The sequence below is a fragment of the Macrobrachium rosenbergii genome, chromosome 10, assembly GCF_040412425.1.
Source record: "Macrobrachium rosenbergii isolate ZJJX-2024 chromosome 10, ASM4041242v1, whole genome shotgun sequence".
In the NCBI taxonomy this organism is placed as follows: domain Eukaryota; kingdom Metazoa; phylum Arthropoda; class Malacostraca; order Decapoda; family Palaemonidae; genus Macrobrachium; species Macrobrachium rosenbergii.
The window spans coordinates 4,648,731-4,671,936 of record NC_089750.1 but is presented as its reverse complement, the minus strand read 5'-3'; the positions used below and the strand labels follow the sequence as shown (position 1 = coordinate 4,671,936).

Sequence of the window (23,206 nt, the reverse complement as noted above, 5' to 3'; positions counted from 1 at the left end):
GAGGGTAGGGAAGGGGAGGGGAGGTGTCGGAGCCACTGAGCCGCGAGAAGTGGGGTTTTGAATAATAATGAAAAAAATTTCTACGACTTGGGTTTGATGTCCCCCCGCCCCCCTTCAAATATTTGATTGAAAATTGGTCATCAATTTTCAGGTCTCCTATCACATACCATATGACCTCTCTCTCTCTCTCTCTCTCTCTCTCTCTCTCTCTCTCTCTCTCTCTCTCTCTCTCTCTCTCTCTCTCTCTCTCTCATCTACTTCTTAGCATGACGCTCCGCCAAACCGAGTATTTGTTTAGGTCGTTCAATTCTTAAGTGAGTCAGCGTGCAAATGTTTAGTAAGCAGTAGCAGTGAGGAGCGAGTAAGCATGTATATGTATACAATAGACTATAATTAGTGAAACAGCGGTTTTGCAGGCGTATTTATTTGAAAAAAAAAGTCTTGACGTGCAAAGAGAGCAGAATAATCGATATTCAAGAAACCTTGTGAGCAGAGCAAAATAATCGATATTTAAGAAACCTTGTGAGTAGAGGTTTTGCACGGATTAGTATGCAGTAAGCAGACATACTAGTGATGTTTAATCAGAGCGCGTGCGCGTGTGAAACTGATTAAACGTTTGAATGTGTTGAAATAGAGCGTGTCAGTATCTAATACAAAGCTTGTTGGGTTGAACTGAATGTATTAACGTGTGTGTGCAGTTAGCCTTTGTGTATATGTTTGTGTAAATAGCCTATATACATGCATACATATGTGTATATATATATAAAATATGTATAAATATATATGTATATATATAAATATTTAAAAGAGGACTCTCCCGAGATCTTTTATTCAAAGCCGCTAGCGTTCCTTTGATTAGCACATCACATCATGATATTCAAATCTCAAGAGTGGTTAGCATTTAAAAATTGGGTCCTTCAGACGAAACTGTCATTTAAAAGGGGGTTGTTTGTCGGCTGAATAAAATGACAATAATTAATAAAAAAGAAATAAAAATTTTGCCATGAAGTACCGGACATTCCCCATGTATTAAAAAACGATTAAGAAAAGCGATGAAATTAGTATAATTGAAAAGGACTCAAATAACATTAAGATATGAATGCCTAAATAAGATGAACACTTGCTTTCGATGGCCAAGTCTTATGCATTACAAAACTGAAGTGTCAAGTGTCATGAAAGTGGTCAAAATGAAATAAGAGAATATAGCATTGTGTGTGTGTGTGTATGTATATATGTATGTGTATATGTATGTATGCATGTATATATATATACACGTACACACACACATACATAAATAGATACATAGCCTATTTATGAGTAAAATAAGTTAGAAAAAAGTGTCATCTTAAAATATACAATTTGAAAGACTTCATGACACGAACACAAAACCGTAAGGTCTGAAGAGAGAGAGAGAGAGAGAGAGAGAGAGAGAGAGAGAGAGAGAGAGAGAGAGAGAGAGAGAGACCTCCTCCTACTAGGAAGAAGGACAAGAGGAAGAGGAAAAAATATCCCACAATTGGGCAGAGGCGAATAAAAAAAAAAAAAAAAGCTGATCGGATCCGGAAATAGCATTTCGCCCCGAGCTTCTACTTATGTCACAGGCTAATCCGGCAAACAGGAAAATAGCCTTAGGATCTGGACCGACTTCCGGGGTTACGGTAGGCATCAGAAGCGCTCTTAAATGAAGATGAGTACCTTTTAATCTAATAAACACCCATATCTTCGTATTTATCGCAAGTCTTCATTAAGACAGTTCGTATATATGGGAGACCTACGCTTTCATTCTAAGAGACGTTAATAGCCTTGTTGTTGTTTTGGTAATAATAAGTTGTATTTTAACAGAGATCTCTCAACTCGCAATTGGTCCTTGACACAATTTTCCTGTCGAGAGCAATTAGATTCGCTCAACAACAGCACCAATATGCAGTAAATGTTTAGCCTCGCTGTCGAACTCCTCAGTTCCAGAGGTCCTTTATTCCTCACACCTTTGGACTGTGGAACAGCCTCCCAGAGGCTGTCGCGCAATTGGAACTTCAGAAATTCAAGCGAGGATGCAATGCATTACTGCCTTGATACAATTCAACTTGTATTTTAATATATTCCTGACATTTTTATTTATTTATTAATTTGTTAATTTATCTGTTTTCTAATAACTGGTCGCCTCTTTCTGCATTTCCCTTTACCTTTTGTTACTTCTTTCGAATGAACACCGTAATATTCTTTGGAAGATTGGATTTCAAGTCAACGGCCCCTTTGGGTTCATCTTCTGAATAATAATAATAACTATTATTTGTCATCACTGTTATTATTCGCCACAGGAACACAACGTCACTTTAATCGGCTGACTTGCAAAATCACATCCCAGCGTGTCAAAGTGACCATTAGACGAAAATATTAGATAGCCAATTACAGTGAATAAGAATCTTATTTTGATGATTCACATAATATTCCGCCAGACCCATTTCAATGAGACGGTAAATACAAAACTTCTGCTCATGATTCACATTCCGGTTCACACTGGGATACATGCTTGAATACTTAGATGTTATTTGACGACATAAGAGCAGCAACCAGAATAGCACTAACTGCAGTTACTTCAGAACTTTAAAACACCATAGATAACGATACGACAACAGTAGCATTAACAACAACAAAAGTAGCATCTTAGACCGAAAGCTGTTAAAACGATGATAAGGAAAATTTAGCAACAGCTGCAACATGAAACAAAACCGAACTTCAGCGTAGCGCCTGAAGAGGTAAAACAACAGAGTAACAAGAGCAACAAAAGTAAAAGCAACAGTCCGGGAAATACAGCAACATCTAAATACTACAAGACCGAACCTCACGTAACACACCAAAACTTCAACGACCTGAAGAAAAACAACAACAGCTATTAAAAAAACATTCAGCAACAGCTATAAAACAGAACAACGAACCCAAACTTGAAAAAATACAATACGGTAAACAGCAGTGACAACAACAAGGGAAACAACACAGCAACAAGAACGAACAACAGGACACACCCAACCAATCCCCAACGAAATGCGTTGTTCAGGATATGACGAACTCCTTCGCTATCCGCCCAATGAACTTTGTTTCCCCTCAGAGAAGAAAGCAGAGAGGATATTGTGAATTACGCAGGCAGGAAAGAAATGCAAAGAGCCCATTTCCTTTCGACCCCGAGAACACAGTGAAAGCCGTTTGGAAACTCTCTTGTCACTAAATAGCTCAGTCTCCGTTGTTTGTTTTGTGTAGTACTTTGCCCGGATGGTAATTTGTATTTTCAATTTGTGTGATTCGCCATTGTGACGGTAATTTATATTTTCGTATTTGTGTGATTCGTCCTTTGTGGCGTATTCTAAAAGTTTACGGGCCTGTCAGGTTTTCCTTAATGGGACGTACACAAGGGTGTTATGCAACCAGATTGTGTTTGATTGTATTTGGAGACAGTCTCTCTCTCTCTCTCTCTCTCTCTCTCTCTCTCTCTCTCTCTCTCTCTAATATACATCTCTATATATATATATATATATATATAAAATATATATGTACTGTATATATATGTATATATGTGTATATATATAATATATGTATATATACATACACATGAATTTTTGTCACATGCACGCGTGATATTTTTTATATTTACGATTATTAAGCCATAAAACTCGTTGAATATCCATCCATTTCACTATACCTTGGGAATAACTTAGACCCAAGGGGAATTATAAGTGATGGGTGCTTCGTCCGCGGCAGGATTCGAACTGATGCCTCCTTTATAAACAACAATAGAACATATATATTTATACACACACATATATATGTATATATAATTATCTGACGGTGTATATGAACTGGTTTCTAACCGGAAAATTATCAGCTATGGGATTTCCTGAGGTGCCCTTCCCTTCCATTGCAGCAGTGAAAGCTTGTCTCTCTCACAAATGGATTTTCTTGCTCGATATTTTGAAGAGCTCGATTGTTTGTTTAGTGCACACACACACACACACACACACACACACACACACACACACACATATATATATATATATATATAATATATATATATATATATATATATATATATATATATATATATATATATATATATATATATATATATATATATATATATATATATATTACCGTAGAAAATATTGAGAGGCATTCAATTAATCTTCGTTTCTACCAGACATACAGCGTCCCGCACTTAGATCCTTTACACAGCACTTACTACAACTTAATGCACGGTAATTTTCGACTCGCAGATGACAATAACGTGATTCAGAGCAACGAAACGCAATCTCTCGCATAATTATTTAACCACCACCAAAAATACTAAGAGTCTTGTGGAAGAGGATATTTCACGGGTCCCTTGTATCTGTCGACCCTCATTCCATACACGAGGAATGAAGCACGAAAGATATGGAAACGTCAAAATGTAAAAACAAGAGAGAAAGAGAGAGAGTTAGTTAGTTACAAGTCAGAGAGTATTAGCGCGTCAGGATTGCGTCACACACAATGACAAAACTAGAGACAGCAAGAAGCACTGCAACATTGCCCATGCTTAGGTATGGGGGCACTTGAACCTTTATAATTAACATACAGGATCCCAGTGCTTCTACATTCCTAGAGAGAGAGAGAGAGAGAGAGAGAGAGAGAGAGAGAGAGAGAGAGAGAGAGAGAGAGAGAGAGAGAGAGAGAGAAATTTACCGTTGATGCATGGTAACTGAAGTGAGGAGTTTGCGGGCTTAATATCTGTCTATTCTGTTCAACCTTTTTAAGGGAGAGAGAAAATTTTCCTGTATTGGTACGTAAACAGATCTATTAGTTAAGACTGAGCGTTTCTTACTTTAGGAATAATGATAACAAAGTGAAGAGGCGAGAGAGAGAGAGAGAGAGAGAGAGAGAGAGAGAGAGAGAGAGAGAGAGAGAGAGAGAGAGAGAGAGAGAGAGAGAGAGAGAATTTACCGTTGATACATTTTAACTGAAACAAGGAGTTTACAGGATTATTTGTCCATTCCATTCAACAATACAAGAGAGAGAGAGAGAGAAAGAATTTTCCTGTATTGGTAATGTAAATGAATCTAATAATCAGGACTGAACGCTTCTTAATTTAAGAATGATAAGAAAGTGAAGAGGCCAGAGAGAGAGAGAGAGAGAGAGAGAGAGAGAGAGAGAGAGAGAGAGAGATTACGTCGCCGGATATATGCGACCTTGCACTTGAAAGTCAGGCTGTTCGCGATTAGTCCAATGACGTCAGTGAGCAAACGACAAACCCGTGTCACCGCGATCTCGCAGGTGCTCCACCAGACGTGATTTCGTAAAGGATTCGAGCTGAACAAAGAAACAAAAGCAACTAAACGAAGAAACAAAAGCAACTGAACAAAGAGGTCCGAGTTTTTTTTTTTTTTTATGCCAGGTTATAAAAGTGGAAGTTGGAGGTGGATATACTTGTCATTATCAGAAGTTGATAAGTGATATATCGTGCAAGCGCGTATGCGGATACCTTCTTAATCTTGGGCAGCCGGTGTTCAGTGAAATTGCGAGTGGATACGTGGATATGTTCACTGAAAATGAAAGTGGATGTGTTCAACGACGTGGGAGGTGGATATCTGGACGCATCACCGAGTGGATATTTGATTCTATCCCTAAGTAGATATGTGGATATATTCAAACGTGAATATATTTATTATTATACAAAAGGGGACATTTGGATATATGTGAAATTGGAAGTGGCCTTATAAATTATCACAGAGTAGACATGAAGCTACATCCAGGCTTCTAAGAGTTTAATCTTGAAAGGGATTGACGGCAATGTTGGGATACGGCCATAATGATAACGGATAAAATTACTGCTTCGCAAAAGCAACGGGATTACAATTCAGGATTCGCTGCCTATGTTAGTTGGAATTAGGGTCAACCATCAGGATTACTGTTTGTGGTTATACACTCATTGGTAAGTGTTGTGTGTGCGTGTGTGTGTGTGTGTGTGTGTGTGTGTGTGTGTGTGTGTGTGTGTGTGTGTGTGTGTGTGTGTGTGTGAGAGAGAGAGAGAGAGAGAGAGAGAGAGAGAGAGAGAGAGAGAGAGAGAGAGAGAGAGAGAATCATTAGCAGACCACTGGTGAATACTTTTTTATTTTTTTGCTTGAATGAACTGTTTTATTATCCGGTTAGTCAACATATTTTTTCAACAAGTGTTATTTTTTCCTTTAATCTCTAATTACGACGTTATCTTTATATTTTAAAAATTACTTTCTTGTTAGTGCAAAGAGTTTTTAAAAGAAAACAAAGAAAAAACACAACTATTTCACAGAAAGCACGCTTTAATTGTCACTCACTCTCACCCAAGACACACGAGGACAGCCTGATTTCTTATTAATATTATGTGGATATCAACGAACTTTGGATTGGAGCAGTACATTTTCTGTTATAACTGAAAATATGCGGAATACTTGCTCTTAAAAAGTAAGAGACTCTCCATCACTCACGGATGCTTCAACTATAAATTTTTTTTTTTTTTTTTCCTAAGAGTTGTTTATATTTCTGCACTCTGCCGATCAGATTGTTTGTCCTGTGGTCACGTACCCCACTAGTTTTCCTCCTCGCTGACTGAACCCTCGAAAGGCAGTGGTTTTTATTGTACAGAACCTCTCCATGGTTATTTGTTTGTGTTAATCTTGACTCTTCTTATTTTTTTTACTTATGGCATGATCTGAGTCCGGTTCAGTGTGGACACATTAACTCATAAGAATTCCGTCTTATTTAAGGCCAAGTTGGAATTTTAAACGTTGTTTTACAAGGTATCGGTCATTGGCATTGCAACGCTTGCTGGGGTACATAAAGATCAACATCATGTACGCATATATTTTTTCTTATCTGTGTTGAGCACTTTATGTCGTCAAGTTCATCCCAATGGTTCAAATGTCAGTTCAGCAACCCATTTTTAGCTCATTTTCATCTTCGAAATCACATAGCTTCGGATCCTTATCTTTTACAAATTTTATCGTTATCTTCGAGGAGTTTTTTTTTTTTATCATTTTTCGTCAGCTGAAATGTTATCTCGACACTTTTCTCCAGCACCTTATTGTCTGCATCTTGTAACTTGAGTGTTCTGTCCGAAAACTCCACGAGTAAAGTGTTCATCTCTTTTACCCACTCAAGAATCACTGTCATAATTTTCTTCTGTTCAGTACATACCGCTGTAGGGTCAGTAGATTTTAGAACAGACTTATTCAACGCATTTCATTTTAATTTGTCTCGATTTTGTGTTCTCTTTGATTTTTTCATACGTTCATCGTACAGAAATTTCCACTGTACTTTTTCGGGTTGATCTTAAGTCGTCAGTCTTAAGAATGACAATGCAATCTCGTCAGATTTATCTGTGCATTACAATGCAACCACTTTAACTCACGGTACGGCTTATAGTGATGTTATCTATAATAATAATAATAATAATAATAATGAAGAAACAATTCCACTGTTATGTATATATATGTATATATATATATATATATATATATATATATATATATATATAATATATATATATATATATATATATATATATATATATATATATATATATATATATATTTAAGAGATAAATCTGAACAGAGTGCTCCTGTACAGATTTATCTTTATATATATATATATATATATATATATATATATATATATATATATATATATATATATATATATATACACATAACTATGGATTTGTTTCTCCATTCCAAGACTCATGCTACGATGAGCATTTTTAAAAAATAATAATAATATTATTACAAAATTTGAAGGTGGACAGACATTCGAATGGAGATGATGAAAAAGACCATAAAGTTTAAAGAAATGAAGACAGTTGAAAAGATAAAGAAAGCAAGCACTGACCAAGGAGGAATCAGAGATATAAAATTAGACATTATACAAAAATACATAAAAGATAAAAAATCAGACACTACTACAAAATACTGTAACTGAATACTGATCACGACGTCACTATTAAAATTCTTGCGAGTAATAGCTAACAATTAAGAATTAATGGGTCACTCCACTGGCTGTGCGTAGCTACAGAAACACTGACTGCTTGCTGGTCGCTGTAAAAATGTGTGGCAGAGAAAAACTTACTGGTCGCTTTATAACAGCACATATACCAAAAACTATAAAACGCCAATCGCCGTCGCAAGTGTAATTACTAGAAATTGTAGCGCTGGTCGGAGAGTATATCTGTGTTTACAAAAATCTGAAGAGAAATCATCGAAAACTAAATTAAACAAGCAAAAAATCCGCCCAGTTTTCTTCCGCGCAATCGAGCTCTCTGTACAGCGTATAATCAAGGCCGCCGAAAATAGATCTGTCGTTGGTCTCGGTATAATGCTGTATGAGCTGTGGCCCGTGAATCTTTAATCACGGCCCGGTGGTGGCATGTCCTATATCGTTGCCAGACGGACGATTATGGCTAACTTTAACCTAAAATAAAATAAAAACTACTGGGGCTAGAGGGCTGCAATTTGGTGTGTTTGATGATTGGATGGTGGATGATCAATATATCAATTTGCAGCACTCTAGCCACAGTAGTTTTTAAGATCTGAGGGCGGACAGAAAAAGTGCGGACGGACAGACAAAGCCGGCACAACAGTTTTCTTTCACAGGAAACTAAAACTGAGTTGGTCGCTCTAATAAAATGCTGAAAAACAGAAAACTAGAGCGCTGGTCAATGTACAAACGTAAATCTACACAGAACAGTCGTCAATGCTTTAAAAGCCTTTTTTTTTTTTTTTTTTTTTTTTTTTTTTACCAAACGCTGGTCGTTTTAGAAGCTCACGCAACGCAAACTACATCACAAGTCGTTGTGTAAGAGTTACATTATTGCCGACGTTTATGGCATAAATAAAGAGAGGGTGGGCATGATGCCCAAGGCCGCCCCCGGCCGTGGCATAGTTACCTTTTCATCTTTTGCCCTCGACTTCTCTTCATTTGATCTCCGCTTCTTCTCCCTTCGTATCTTTCTCATCTCCTTTCTCGACTGAGAATGAAAGCGAAAGGAGGTCCTTTGCGAAGGGTAATCACGGTGTGAAGAATCCCATGTAATGTTGTAATTAATTAAGCGAATTACATTATAAATTACACACTTGTTCTGCTTCAGCATCACTTGGGGTAGAATATAAGATCACCTTGTAATAAACCAAGAAAATTTATACTTGAGAAATTGAGCGAATAACACACAAGAAACGCTTTCCCTGGGCCGAGAAATCACGCTAATAACACAACAAGACGGTTCCTCTGGCACTCAGGTAAACGAAACGATAACAGCGTCATTAATTACTGTAAACGTATACGAGAAATTACCTCGAAATACACGGCAAGAGGATGGCGACCTCAGTCCACAAACATCACCTTACAAAACTGAACGCCGGCGAGCGAGAGGTCAAATAAGGACTGACTTTTCCGGGAAGAAGCTACGTTAAGCAGCAGGGTTACAATTTTCAGACCTAATTGCCAGTGCGGAGGTAACGACCGATCATCCCTCGTTTCGTAATTGTCTCCAGGCGTTTCTCGCCTGTTCTGGATCCTGTCGTCGGGTGTTGGGGTCTATGGTTCTAGTTCGAGTTGGAGAATACGATTGGTCGATTGGGTTCTTGTTTTTCCCGGCGTGGGTCATTTTGCCGAAGCTGTGTTAGTGAAGGTAAAGTGAGAATGTATTCATTTATTTCGTTTGAGCAGCTTCTGACTTCAATTAAAGGCAATATATTTCTCTCGTCCACGATTACTCGTTTTCATTTGAAGGCATTTTTAAATAAACTGAATCTCTGAACAGATTGAGTAGCAAAAGGAATGTGGTTTTACGACGGTCGTGTTAGGATAATGCGGGATAATAATAGTTGCTTACATAACAAAGCGACAGTTAGATTACAGTGCATTTTCTGGAGTTAAAACATTTTCCACACGTTATTTTGAACTTTAGTTACCTTGAAATTGTTTTGTGAAGAATTTTATATATATATATTGAAAATGTCTTATGAAAAATTGAGTTTTATATATTTATTTATATATAATGCATATATATATATATTTATATTGACTGACTGACTGATTTCATTTATAATTGCGCCTTAAAGGGTCACGACATTGGCCTGAAAAAATCAAACTTATCCCGGAGAAAAAACCATAACAAGTGCAAAGGCAACACGGTATTAATTACAACGCAAACACATCCTCACATAATGGGAAATATCCGCGGGAAATTATTGTCTTCCCGCGTGACGCTCTCAGCTCCGTAACACAAACCCTTAATTTATACACGACTATTCATTCAGTATTTCACTTCACACGACACATAAGTCGTTTACCTCCTTCATTCATTCACGTGCCATTTATTCCCAGAGATAAGGGAAAAACCCCCATTAAATGCGGAGAGAAAACTTCGAGTCATCATCACCGCTATGCCAACAAAGAACATCACGCACTGTCTACCTTCTTTACGTGGCTTTATTTTTCCCCCTATTTTGGGCACTTTTGGGGGATTGGGGTTGGGGGGGTGGAGAAGAGTATTTTTCCAGTTCGTGTCGAGAGGTAAAGGATGATTTACCTTTCTTCATTCCCTTCTGTACCACACAAGACGCGATTACGCATGAAAATGCAGCACGTAGCAGCGGCTGGGAGTTTCCGGTATAGCAGCGCGCGAGATGAGACAAGGATCATCAAATAGCGGAGGACGCTCTCGCAAGGAGCCCGGTGGATGTGACGCAGATTTCGTCACTGTGTAACAGCCGTATCTGCTTCATCTCCTTCGAAGGAAATGTGGTCGAAGTTGTATAGAAGTTTTTTTTTTTTTTATTATTTGCCTATTTTCCTTTTCCTCCTCTCCTTGAAAGAAAATGTGATAGAAGTGGCAATGGAATACATTTTTTTTTTATCGTTATCCAGTTTATCTTGTTTGAGTTTCAAAGGACTTGTGATAAACGCAGTCTCGAAAGGAAAATGTTCTCTCTTTTTTATAGTTATATTCATGTTTATGGAATAAGTATTTCTAGTTCGAACGGCCGATGCCTTCCGATTGTTCAGAGGGTTTGGTCGTTATTCAGTTACGGTTAATATTATTCGTGGAATGTCCTTCGTTCGTTTATTTTTGTCATGAAAGAATGTGTTATTGAGGTAACAGTGGTAGGATAATATATTATATTTATATATATATATATATATATATATATATATATATATATATATATGTATACATATATATATATTTATAAAATATTCCATTATTATTGTTATCTCGTTCACACACACACACTGTATATGTGTATGTGTGTGTGTGCGTGAATGAGATAACAATAATAGAATATATATATATATATATATATATATATATATATATATATATATATATAAAATATTCCATAAAACACACACACATATATGTGTGTGTGTTTTATGAGTTTATACACAACACAAAACACACCAAAAAAAAAAAAGCATAAAATTAGAACCAACTACAAATATACAAGGAAATAGCTACGTAGACGTTAAAAGATTAGAAACGACCCAATACGAAATAAAAAAAATAATAAAAAAAGCAACTTGCCCTCCCAATACCGAGCGCAAAACCCAACCAAACACGCCGCAAACGGTGCTAAGCAACCTTCTGCAAATAAGCAAACCCGTCTTACTTTTGCCTGGAAAGGTCACCTGCCTAGTTCGAAACGTTCGGGTCCTAGTGAGGAGCGCTCAGTTTTTCTTTTCTTTGCCGATTTCCTTATCTCTTTTTTTTTTTCCTCATTTTCTTAATGCCAGGAATTACTCACTGCTTGTTTGGGGACATGTAAGGCGGAGTGAGTTTTGTGTACGCGTTTGTGTTCACGTTAAACGATGTTTTTTTTTCCAGTACAGTATCAGATTATATAAAGAAAAGTGGGTTGTTTATACACACACCCTCTTTATATATATAAATTATATTTGTGTGAGTGTGTATCTGTGTGTATGTTTATATTATATATATATATATATATATATATATATATATATATATATATATATATATATATATATATATATACTGTATATATAATCACTATCCACATACAAGGCAAACCCAGGTATATTGTCAGTCATGCGGAGCATGTTAAATTCGTTACTGTGCTTTGTAGGAATATCTGTTGAGTTTTGGCTTTTACTACCGTTACCGTTATAATGTACAGCCCACGCTAACGGGTTATATCTGGTATCTCTCGTCTGCTGTTGTGAATGGGTTTTCCTATCACTGCTGTGATTGCAGCTACCACCCCCTAGTTTCGAGCGTATAATACTGTGCGGAAGACTGCGGCGTTTAATGTACTGTACAGTACGTCTACTACTGTTTCTCAAACTGTACTGTTGCAAGTTTTATATGTGAATATATATATATATATATATATATATATATATATATATATATATATATATATATATGTGTGTGTGTATATATATATATATATATATATATATATATATATATACATATATATATATAAGCACTTATTTTATATATATATATATATATATATATATATATATATATATATATATATATATTATATAAACATTTATATATATATATTTATATATATATATATTATATATTTATTTATTTATTTATATATTCATCACGTTCCATATTTTATATGATTATATATATATATATATATATATATATATATATATATATATATATATATATATATATGTATAAATCACTGGCGATGTTCATCTGCCAACTACCAACAACTGCCACAGCAGCAGCATCCACTTTACTACGACAATTACCATACTACTGCAACTGCTACTAATACTAATACTACTACAATTACTAGGGCTAATACTACTGCTGCTGCTACAAGCACCCCAAATGAATGAACCTTTCCCCCAACGAAGGCAGCGCCAAGCCGAGACGGGAGACTAACCGAATCAGAGCTCGTTGTCACCGTACAGGCAGGAGGAGGAGGAGGAGGAGGAGGAAGCAGCGCAGAGCCAACGAAGAGTAATAACGCGCATTGAATGTCATCAGCGTTAATAAATGTAATGAAAGTTTAATGGGAGGACAGGCCAACTAATAAACACCCGCTCTATAGATCGTTTCGAACTCCATTCGGGTTTTGGTTCGGTTGAACTGGGAGAGTTGTTTTGGTTTTTTTTCCATGTCGTGGTTGTTTGAATTTGTTTAATTTTATTCCTCTGCTCGTACGTGTGTTATATATATATATATATATATATATATATATATATATACACACACAATTTTGCGTTTTATTTTTTGTTCCTTTAAAAGCAATAACTCGTGGTAAATCTGTTCCTTTCTCTCTCTCTCTCTCTCTCTCCGTTCCTTCTCTCTCTCTCTCTCTCTCTCTCTCTCTCTCTCTCTCTGATATAAACATATGTATATATGTATGTATATATATACATAGACATTCATATATGTAGATATATATATAATGAATGTATTCTTTTTATATATATAAATGCATACAAACATTCATATATATATATATATATATATATATATATATATATATATATATATATATATATATATATATATATATATATATATATATATATATACGTAAACTTTGTTCCATAATGGGCAAAAATGAATTTCTTTTTTACAGTATAATATGAAGATAAAAAGGCCCATAAAACACTATTTGAACATGTATATATATATATATATATATATATATAAATATATATATATTTAAATATATATTATATATATATATATATATATATATATATATATATATATACATACAGACAGACATATATTTATATGAGAGAGAGAGAGAGAGAGAGAGAAATGGAACGGATTTACCAAGAGTTACTGCTTTTTAAGGAACAAAAAATAAAAAAAAACACAAACATACAAAATTGTCGTGGAGATGACATTTACGGCATGTTGTAAAATTAGTGCACTCAGCATTCAAACGTTCCTAAAATCCTCTTAGGTTTTATCTTTACAAAAGAAGAAAAAATTTACGCCTTAACTATCGGTCTCGTCATAAATCTCCATGATACAGAGAAATGAGAGAGAGAGAGAGAGAGAGAGAGAGAGAGAGAGAGAGAGAGAGAGAGAGAGAGAGAGAGAGACCTGCATTCCTGTGCTACGTAATGACAGCGATAATCTCACGCCGTTCCATTCACGCACCTTCAGGACATGACTCTACTCGCATTTAAGACACGATTCAAATGAACTTGGCTGAGAGGGAGAGATGTGAGTGAAAAAAAAATACCTCATGAAAGCTTTCATCCCTGTGGGGACGAGGATTACCTCGTCGAGGCCGTCTCATCTTACAATTTTAACAGACCATTGACCTCTCATGATTGTTTTTTTTTTTTCGATATTTCCTCTTAACAGCTGCGACCGCAACAGTCGACTTACAACTAGGTACTTAATTCACTGCTTACGTTATCAAGGGTTTTCTGGAGTTTTATGGAATCGCCCCTATGCATTTTTTTTTTAAATCGCCGGGTTCGGAAATCGAACGTGAATCGACTCAGTTGTGAGAAGAGAAGAGAGAGAGAGAGAGAGAGAGAGAGAGAGAGAGAGAGAGAGAGAGAGAGAGACTTGAATGCAGACACCGACAGGACACACGGCTCGGTTTAGTCTAATCAGATGTCTGAGGAACGTGAATTGAAAGATCTCGGGATGAACTGTGTGATAAAACAGTGTGTCAATTTAATGAACGGATTTGTCACGCACGAACTTGACCAGTAGCTCCAGCATTTAAAGAAAAAAAAAATTAACGACTTTTAACAGCGAAGCATAAGAATGAAACGAGCGTTTTCCGCCTTGGAGAAAACTGAAAATGATCTTGGATTTTTGGTGTGCTTGTTATAGAGGAGATGATTTTGGAACGTGGAGTGCCTCAATAAATAAATGATTTTTTAACAGGGTCGCAGTGAATGATAATTAAGAACTAGTTACATTTGAAAAAGTCAGACATAGAGAAAAGACTAAATTTTAGCAGGCACTTTAAGGAATTACTGAAAACAATCCTACCCACACTTAGAAAAAGAAACACAACTTCATCCATCCCGTGCACTTGAAAAAAAAAAGCCTAGCAACACTTTAAAAAATTAAGTCAACACAACCCGATCCATCCCTTGCACTTGAAAAGAAAAAGAGAAAAAAAGAGAGGCCCTATTCATCTCGAGCGTGGAGTGCCTGAGAGAGGGACATGACATGTGAGGAATTACGATTCAAGGATGACACTACCTTGAGCGAAGAGTGCCAAGCAGAGAACCAGCGCTGGGAGGAGTGCCATGGCGGGGCGATCACGACGACGACGACGAATGTGGAGGAGGAGGAGGAGAACGAACGTTGACAGCGGCACCAGCAGAGGGGAGAGTGTGTGTGTGTGTGAGAGAGGGAGAGAGAGAGAGACAGGTAGTGAGTGAGTGAGTGAGTGAGTGAGGGGGGGATGGTGGTTTTAAAAAAGTAGTAGTGACTTCGACAGCCTTCGCCTGGACCGTTCACTTCTGAGGCACACCGCCAACTGTTCACCTCTGCCGCGCAACCACCCCGACCTCGCCCCGGTCGTAGCCCCGCCCTCTGGCCTTTCAGGCTCCGCCTACTCTCGTTTCTCGCCACCACGCCCCCTTCTTCCGAGATCCTTGGCTCCGCCCACCTCCGTCGTCTCCAGCTTAGACGTATTTCTTATTCGCGATGACCGGCGGCATTTCGGTGCAATACTAGAAATCCCGCGGAACCGTCCAGATTCTGGAGTAAACGATGGAGAATTAGCAGGTAATCTGGTCAAGAGAAAGATAGAAAGCAGAGGGACAGGCACAATAAAAATAGGATTCTCCAGGGTACTGTTGATGCAGTTGAAAATGCTGAGTAACAGGAATTACCGGATTGCTCTTGAAAATTACAAGTTGCATTAAAAAAAAAAACGCTAACAGGTACAGTCACATGGTCTCCAAGAGACAATTCAGAATCGGAAATTGGCGATCAGGAAATAACCTTTGCTAGAAATCAGGAACCATGATTGCAGAGATTTCGAAACTTCAAGTGTTGCATCAGAGAAGAGAAATCTTTAAAATTCGCTACGTTAAACACTGACAAATTCTTAGATACCTGCAACTATGTCATCCCAAAAATAGGCATAAAGGCCGATTGTTCGGCAGCTTTATATACGTGTTCTTATACAGTCCAGTCCTGAAGGGGAAACAGGATGCTGATGGACATTTGTGATTAATGGACGAGCGGTGATGTGGGACCCGGAAGGATGGAGAAAATCCCAAAGCAAGATATCAGTCGGCATGTGTTCGGTCTTAGAACTGCCCACTTCTTTAGTGAAAATCAGAATGTAATGGAATGCACCGATGGTTTTGCACAAAATAAAATAAGTTAACTTTATTTCGCCTTTGAACTGCAAATGAAACAATTGAACAGTCATAGCTTATATGGGGACTTTTGTTCATGTAAAAGCGGAATTTTGCATGGCAGAAAAGTAAATGGTAAGAGAATACTCTTAGCACAAACTCGGTTATCAAGGGATGCAATAAATTACCTAATTGCTAGATGAAGACTCAAGGTTATTAAAAATAAGTCCTACTTTAATGCTTTTTGCCCGACGAATTTATGCTTTGACCTTTCTCTAGCACTCGTAATTATTAGGATTCTTTTTCGCTATTCTTTGGAACTTTAACATAGTCTCATTTCTGTTATGTAATCGTTATTATAATTGGTTAATCACCGATGATTTTCTGTTTATTCATTTGCGTTAATATGGATGGGTCTTTCACCATTCATCACTACTTTTCTGAACGTTCGTCTTCATACATTAATGTGTTGTTTTCCTTTTCATTCGCCATTCCTTCCCAATTCTGTGTACGTTCATCGTTATTAGCAGAGAAGATAGTTTTCGTAGGTTTCACCATTTCCTTGGTCCTCACTCTCCCACACATCTGTCTGCGTTAGTTGATGCGACATTTTCCCAGCTTTCACCATCCGGTGGTGCTTTTTCCCATACATCCATTTCCCGTAGTAGGGCCGTCAGTGCACCTCATGCGGTCAGTGCGTTACTCAAGGTTCTTTGCAGCGTCCCTTCGGCCCCTAGCTGCAACCTCTTTCATTCCTTTTACCGTACCTCCGTTCCTATTCTCATTCTTCAACCTTGCTGCCCACCCTCTCCTAACAGTTGATTCTTAGTGCAACTGCGAGGTTTTCCTCCTGTTACACCTTTCAGACTTTTTCGCTGTCAGTTTCCATTTCAGCGCTGAATGGCCTTAGTTGCCCCAGTGCTTGGTATGTATGCCTAAAATCTATAAATCAGTCAGTCAAACCATACATCCCTCTTCATTTAATTACTGATGGCAATATGCTCTTGACCATACACTCACACTCTCAAGGCAACATATCAGCTCTAGAGAAACGCCAGCTAAGTCATTGAATATTGAAAATAAAAAAAAAGAAGGTCATTCAGGGATGTGTAAAAAAAAAAATCTAATTCACGAAATATTTTCGTCTTAATCTGATAAAGAAAACGCGACGGAATGAGGAGGAATCTGGGGCGACAGAAAACGAAGTCGAAGAAATCCATACACGATTGGCTTCCATCAGTTTTAGATAAGGTTCATAATGTTTTCCAAAGTGCAGATATGTCGCATGCAAGCACAGCCGGCCCTTAAATAGGTCGCCGGGACTCGATGCATAATTTTGAAGGACAGTTGAAAGTGAAATTTGAAACAGGAAAAATAAGGATAAAATACGATATACCTTGTCTTAAAATAGATTAGTTATCGGAAAAACACTACCGCTGAGTGCTCTGTGGAGAAGGGATTGCTATGAAGATACGGCATGGAACCAAATGTGTTACAGTGTGGCAGCAAGGGGCTGCCATAGCGTGAAAGCAAGAGAATGTGAGGGCAGCGTGAAGTCTCTGCTGCTATATCGGAAAACCCAAGAAGCTCTTACAGCGTGAAACCAGAGTTGTCATAGCGTGGAACCAGGCTGTTATTATGACGTGAAAGCACGGCGCACTATGACAGCGCGAAAGCAAAAGCCATTATAGCCAAAAGCCTCTATAGCTCTTATGACAGAAGCAAGACTGTTCTCACGAGGAACCAAAGATGGCGTAACGCCTCAACAAGCGAAGCGGTTGTCAAAGCGTGAGGAAGGCGGGGGCGTTATTGTCGTAACGCTAAAGGAGGTACGGCCAAAATGCATGGCTTATAAAGTGCCTGTGCCAACCTCGTTTTCATCGGCTATTTATGAGACGCTTATCTAAATGTCATTCTTCAGAGGAGCTGACATTCTGAATCACGCCGAGAAGCTGTCATTCTAAATCACGCGCCGTCGTCGTTGGGGGTAGGGCCGGGCTGAGAAAGAGGTTGAAGAGAAGAAGAAGACGAAGAAGAAGTAGTAGATGGAAGGGAGGGTTAGAGGCTGGGGGAAAGAGGGGGGTGGGCGGTCAGCGGTAGGGCTCGAGCTGGCACCAAACAGTCGCTCCGAAAAACAAGCGAGATTGGGGAGGGCCAGTGGCGTCACTTCGTGACGCCGGGTACCACCCTCGGATACCCAAAGTAGGCCGTCCATTATGAAATGTAAATTATTTTCATAGGCTAGTTTTACTCGGAGGTTTTATCTCAGGGTTTTGATTCAGCACCAGGCAGTGCTATCATCCATTTCATATAAAGATATTAGAAGTATTAGTAGCTGTAGAAGAGTATTATTCACCGGATACATACATACATATATACTTATTAATATTATTTGTAAATAGGCCATAAACGTAAATTCCTCGTATGTCCCCATAAAAACTTAAAAAGCATGATCATGACTCACAGAATATAAAAAAAAATCTATCCAGTGTCTTAGGAGCCGAAAGAATATGCTAAAAGTCATCCTCATGAACTAAAACCTTTCTAAACATGATCCGACCCGGAAGACGTTGCTAACGATTTCCTCGAACACAGAAAATCCTATGAAATCCCGGAGTCCTGAGGAATTGGGGACACGATGGTAAAGCACCCAAACATCTGAAACTGTCTTTTAAAGTTTGTGTCTCGGATCCAGCCGTGTGGAAAATGTACACAGAAGGAAAGAGTCGAAATGATGAATAAGCAGACCTCCTTTGCATTAAGAAAGAGAGAGATGGTTCAGATAAGAAAGGGGTAAACTTCAGTTGTATTCATCCAGTTAGTATGAAAGGCGCTGAGAGAGAGAGAGAGAGAGAAAGAAGAAATGCAATTTATAGGTCAGACTTGGTAGCATTAACATACATACAGAAAGAGAGAGAGAAGAAATGTAATTTATAGGTCAGACTTGGTAGCATTAACATACATATAAAGAGAGAGGGAGAGAGAGAGAGAGAGAGAGAGAGAAGAAATGCAATTTTTATAGGTCAGACTTGGTAGCATTAAGATACATAAGATTACATATACAGAAAGATACATACAAAAGAGAGAGAGAGTCTTGGTAGACATTAAGATACATAGCATTAAGAAATGTAATTTATAGGTCAGACTTGGTAGCATTATAGGTCAGATAAAGAAATGTAATTTATATAAAGATACAATTTAGAGAGTAGCATTAAGATACATACAGTAAGAGAGAGAGAGAAATAATTTATAGGTCAACTTGGTAGAAATGCAATTTATAAGTCAGACTTGGTAGCATTAAGATACATACAGAAAGAGAGAGAGAGAGAAGAAATGTATTTTATAGGTCAGACTTGGTAGCATTAAGATACATATAAAAAGAGAGAGAGAGAAAGAAATGCAATTTATAAGTCAGACTTGGTAGCATTAAGATACATACAGAAAGAGAGAGAGAAGAAATGTAATTTATAGGTCAGACTTGGTAGCATTAAGATACATATAAAAAGAGAGAGAGAGAAGAAATACAATTTATAGGTCAGACTTGGTAGCATTAAGATACATACATTAAGATACAGACTTGGTAGCATTAAGATACATACAGTAAGAGAGAGAGAAGAAATGTAATTTATAGGTCAGATTTGGTAGCATTAAGATACATACAGTAAGAGAGAGAGAAGAAATATAATTTATAGGTCAGACTTGGTAGCATTAAGATACATATAAAAAGAGAGAGAGAGAGAGAGAAGAAATGCAATTTACATAGCAGTAAGAGAGAGAGAAGAAATGTAATTTATAGGTCAGGTCATTAAGATTTGAAATGCAATTTATAGTCATTAAGATACATACAGTAAGAGAGAGAGAAGAAATATAATTTATAGGTCAGACTTGGTAGCATTAAGATACATAAAAAGAGAGAGAGAGAAAAGAAATGCAATTTATAAAAAGAGAGAGAGAGAGAAAAGAAATGCAATTTATAGGTCAGACTTGGTAGCATTAAGATACATATAAAAAAAAAAGAGAGAGCATTAAAAAGAATTTATAGGTCAGACTTTATAAGTCAGACTTTGTAGAAATTAAGATCAGACATATAAAAAGAGAGAGAGAGAGAGAAGAAATGCAATTTATAGGTCAGACTTGGTAGCATTAAGATACATATAAAAAAAGAGAGAGAGAGAGAAGAAATGCAATTTATAGGTCAGACTTGGTAGCATTAAGATACATATAAAAAGAGAGAGAGAGAGAGAGAGAAGAAATGCAATTTATAGGTCAGACTTGGTAGCATTAAGATACATACAGAAAGAGAGAGAGAAGAAATGTAATTTATAGGTCAGACTTTGTAGTATTAAGATACATATAAAGAGAGAGAGAGAGAAGAAATTACATATAAAAGAGAGAGAGAGAAGAAATGCAATTAACAGGTCAAACTTGGTAGTATTTAGATAGATACATAAATGGGGAGAGAGAAAGAGAGAGATAAGATACATACAGAGAGAGAGAGGAGTGAAAATAGAAAGGGGGAGGTTAAAAACTGAAAATGGTTAAGCAATGAAAACATCAAGAGAGAAGAAAAGGTAAATAGATAATAAACAGGTAATATTCGATCGCATTAAGAGATAGAGCATTAAGATACATAAAAAAACAGAGAGAGGGAGAGATTTAGAGGTCAGACTTAGTAGCATTAAGGGAGGGAAAAGAAGAAGAAATGTAATTAATAGGTCAAACTTGGTAGCATTAGGAGAGATACATAAGAGAGAGAGATACAGACAGAAGAAGAAGAAAAATAGGAATTTATAGGGGGTTTAAGATACGGACAGAGGGCGAAAGAGCCACAGACTTGACAATTTACATATGATAATTTATATCAACGGAACACAACATATAAAAAGAGAGAGAGAAAAGAAATCATTTTGTGAAGTCATTTTCATATGAAATGCAATTTATCTCTGACTTTGTTTGTTCAATGGCTTCTGTCATTTAGAAATTTCCAAGTTGTGCTTCCATTAATTCTATCACCATAACGGCTTCGTTATGATTCACAGGGATTTTCATCTGTATTCTTGAAAGAAAATTACAGGTCAAACTTACAGTGATAGATACATAAATGGGGGGAGAGAGAGAGATAGAGAGAGAGAGAGAGAGAGAGAGTTTTTTTTTTGTCTAATATTGGCATTGAGATAGAGCGAGGAGAGAGAGTCAGAAGAAATGTAATTCTAGGTCAAACTTGGTCTGGGAGAGATACATAAGACAGAGAGAGAGAAATGAATGAAAATAGGAAGGGTTTCCGGACAGAGGGGCGAGCCACCGATAATTACCTGATTATTATATATATATATGTTTGTGGCTTCTGTCATTTGTGTTGTGTATGTATGTATGTATTCTTAGTGCTTTTTTTTTTTTTGTCTGTTTGTATGTATATATATATATATATATATATATATATATATATATATATATATATATATATATATATAATGCACCTGTATTTTTGTTTAATTCAATAGTTTTACTCTTGGTGAGATCTCTCTCACTTTCTCTGTCTATCTGTCTGTCTGTCTGGCTCTTGCTGCCCTCAGCACCGAAGTAAAATTATAGCTACAATGGTCATTGAATAACTATTTTATCAGGGATCATTTTTAACAGCATTCGTCACATTTAATTGTCTTTCTCCGGGCGGGAAGCACGTGATTAAATTTCCGAAACATTCGGCTAGGCCGTAGCCTGTATACTAAAACCCTCCCCAATCTTCAGTTTGATTTCATATGCATATGGGTACGATCAGGATCAATTTCTTCAGTTTTGGTTATTTGTTTATTGATTTTTTTTATTTTTTGCCAGACGAGTTTTATTCATCGTCTATTTTCATCTCGTAGCTGTCTGTCTATCGTCTCCTTTTTTTTTTTTTTCAACAAGTGGCTGTTTTATTCTGTGGAAACTTTCATATCAATTAAATGTCCTTTTGGTTTGTTCGATAATTGCATATTGTGAAAAAAGGTACTGCAGATATATTTCCCGTCCCAAACAGTTTAATCAATATTTACAGATAAAACGGGAAAATTACATTCGTGTCACATGTCATTATTTATGACCCAGGTACTCGGGTACTTCGAAGACCTTGGAAGGCTTTAAATTTAGACCGCAGTTAGGTCATAGTTAGATAAAGTAATAAAGCTTCATTGAACGGATTAAACATTAATCAGCATTCAGTATGATGCAGCAAACAGAAATGTGGACGTTTGGTAAGCATCAAAGCTTCAGTGAACAGATATAGCATTGACCAACATTCAGTGTTCTTTATAATGGAAAGGACGTAATTTTTCACGAGCAAAATGCGGATACGACATGTTTATCTTTCAATTTCTGAGGATGCACCGTTCGGCCTCGTTCTCCTATTCCTCATGTAAATCAATAATCCTGTGCAGGGCTGTTTGAGAATCGATTCTCTTCTCAGAATGCGTGCATCACAGTTCTGAGAATCATTTCTCATCCTAAATTTTGTGGCATTCAGGACCCACAAACCAGCAGTTTCAGAGACTATTCATGACGCCGAAATAATTGAAATGCGACCGAAAATTCCTCAACTCGAAATACCACAAAATTTAGGATGAGAAATGGTTCTCAGAACTGTGGTGCTTGCATTCTGAGAAGAGAATCTATTCTGAAGCAGTCCTGTACACAATTATCGATTTAATCAGGAAGAGAAGAACGTGGCCAAAAGACGCATTCTCTGAAATTCAGGGATGCGTATATGTAGGTTATAAATACAGCATATCCTTTTAATTAAAGCTTTAAATGCATAAAAACCTGGAAAATCGTTTAGCGTTGATACTGTGAATGCATAGCCAGTAGC

At 37.0% G+C, this 23,206-nt stretch overlaps 1 protein-coding gene and 1 long non-coding RNA gene across 2 annotated transcripts in view; one reads left to right on the top strand and one right to left on the bottom strand.

Annotated features, from left to right (window-relative positions):
* LOC136842443 (carbonic anhydrase 2-like) overlaps positions 1-19,352 on the bottom strand; it is a 312,927-nt gene extending 293,575 nt beyond the window's left edge. Inside the window, exon 1 of the mRNA XM_067109786.1 lies at positions 15,248-19,352. Within this exon, the coding sequence (XP_066965887.1) occupies positions 15,248-15,296 (49 nt within the window). The 5' untranslated portion in view covers positions 15,297-19,352. The remainder of the gene's footprint in view (positions 1-15,247) is intronic.
* Positions 19,353-19,629: 277 nt separating this feature from the next.
* On the top strand, positions 19,630-20,732 carry LOC136842444 (uncharacterized). The gene is made up of 3 exons (XR_010854216.1): positions 19,630-19,893; positions 19,991-20,051; positions 20,487-20,732. It is a non-coding gene; the product is annotated as an uncharacterized lncRNA (long non-coding RNA).
* The last annotated feature ends 2,474 nt before the right edge of the window (positions 20,733-23,206 follow it).